Genomic DNA, 2249 nt, shown 5'->3' with positions numbered 1-2249 from the left:
GTCATGGATTCGATTCCCACTTGAATTTTGCAAGATTTTTTCTCACAAGTATTTGGGGATGCACTGAGTGTACAAGGAGTTCACAACTATTGTATATTATAACAGGGGTCAAGTTTGTAGAACAAATCAATGTAAAGGGTACATTGATCATGCAAGTGTGTAAAGTGACCAAGTTAGGAGAAAATAATGTTGGAATATATTTATTTGCATAAAAGAGCATGAAACATGATGCATCAGGATCGTTTCTCAGGATGTCTGAAAATGGTAACACATTTGAAGAATAGCAGTATTTTTGTATTAGATTTTCACTAACCTTGCACAATAGATATTGAGTAACCCACATTTATGGCCTTGAATCCAGGCTACACTTAATGCACTATAATGTTATCTGGATAGGCAAAATTAATATTTTTTATTTTTTATTTGACGACAAGAGGTCTAGGCCCGTCTGAATGGGGGTGGGGAAATGTCCCCCACTGGTGCCACCACTGGACCACATAAAGTGATGCAAGGGGATGTAATGTTTCTCAGGAAGGGCAAAACAACTGATTTTCACTAACCTTGCCCTTGCGTTGGAATTTGCGGCAGATTTATCTGAGTTGGTATAACTTCTGAGTCGTCACTGTAGCCATGCCTTTCACGTACACGTTGTTCAAGTCTAAGGAGCTTCTGTTGTCTCAAACCGTTCATCATGATTGGTATTTGTTGGCTCTTTAATTGATTATCCCTCCAAGTAACCAGCAATTCCATGATGCGGTCTTCCACCAATTTGTTGTTTTTTGCTATCTTATTAATATCACTCCACTTGAGTCCAAGATGCACTCCCAGTCTCTTCCATGATCCGGACTCCACGTTGTCACAAATGAACAGCAAATCTTGATCATTAAAATATTTTCCTAAATAAAAATGATAGATAATATACAGTGAGTAAAAAACATACTTAATGACAAGCTACAGAAAAAACATGTGAGGCTTCCTATGTATTTTAGCCAGCCCAACACAGACATGCTCCCTCCTTGTCGCATGCGAAAATTTAACCTTAGATCTAATGCCAGGACCCTTGAAGTGCCGAAATGCATTACAGATAACATTCTGCTATTCCTTTTATTGCTCAATCAACCCTCAATAAGGTGCCATTTATTTATTTATTATATTATTAAATATTTTAAATGTCAAGTATAATAAATTCATATTTAAAAAAAAAACATAATGTACAACTTTCATAATTAACTAATAATATTCTATTTTTATATATATTTATATTTTGATATTTCATCGCATTATTGTAAGCCAACTGTAAATCTTTATGTTTTTACCTATTGTATTTTACTCATCTTTTTGTAATGTATTGTTAATATTTTTATATGTAATACAATATTTGTGTATGTTTTTTTATATTTCTCATTCTATGTATTTTTTATTCTGTAATACAACAATTCCAGACTTGTTCTTCCTTTTGTAATGTTTTTTATACCGGAACCAAATAAAATTTCTGAAATTCTTGAGATACCTGCTTGTTGAATGACGAGATTTTCGTTAACTTCACCCTCAAACAATACTTCAGCTAGTTGCCTGAGCTTATGGTGTTGTAGAGCAGTGCACAACACTTTACGTTGATGAATATCACTACTGATGTTGCTCCTCCAGTAATTCATCATACTTTCGGCAGCCTTATGAGTCTGTGTACCATCAGCATTGAACACGTTCACTTTCGACCACTTAAGTCCCAAACGGACACCAAACCTTCTCCAGCCAAGACTCAATTCCTCAGAAACTGTCACAATGGTGGCGTCATCCACAAAACCTAACATGCAAGATAATTATTATAAAGAAAACATAATTATCCCAACTGTATCTGACATGAGTTTTAGACACTTCATTTAAAAGAAAATTAAAACTTTCACCAAAAAAAAAAAAAAAAATTATACCAACGAAATTGATCCCTGGTCTACCCAAATTTCAGTACTGTTTTCACTTTCTGTTTATGCATAACGTTGTTTAAAATACCGAATAAATAATGAAATAAGTAATTGGAAATTCGGAAAAAAATAATAGCATGAGACTTTTAAACAATTATCCAGCAGAGTACAGATGACTTTAACCAGTTAGTTGCAACAAAACTTTTGTTTTCAATAAAACCAGCACCATCTTACATCAAATATAAAGTATGTGATTCATTATTTTAAAAAAATCCATAAACATACCTGTTGGTATATGTACTACTTGCTGAGACTGTGGACGATCTAGAG

At 33.7% G+C, this 2249-nt stretch overlaps 1 protein-coding gene across 1 annotated transcript; it reads right to left on the bottom strand.

Annotated features, from left to right (window-relative positions):
• Positions 1-560: 560 nt before the first annotated feature.
• Positions 561-1804, bottom strand: LOC117116684 (the record flags this gene model as incomplete). The annotated part of the gene is made up of 2 exons (XM_033260774.1): positions 561-896; positions 1511-1804. Coding segments are annotated over 2 exons (630 nt in total), but the record flags the coding sequence as incomplete, so codon positions are not given.
• Between the last annotated feature and the right edge of the window lie 445 nt (positions 1805-2249).

The sequence above is a fragment of the Anneissia japonica genome, unplaced genomic scaffold (genome assembly GCF_011630105.1).
Source record: "Anneissia japonica isolate Jap-2015-1 unplaced genomic scaffold, ASM1163010v1 scaffold41544_len2249_cov118, whole genome shotgun sequence".
Taxonomy (NCBI): domain Eukaryota; kingdom Metazoa; phylum Echinodermata; class Crinoidea; order Comatulida; family Comatulidae; genus Anneissia; species Anneissia japonica.
The sequence above is the reverse complement of the archived record's forward strand: the minus strand, read 5'-3'. Positions and strand labels throughout refer to the sequence as shown.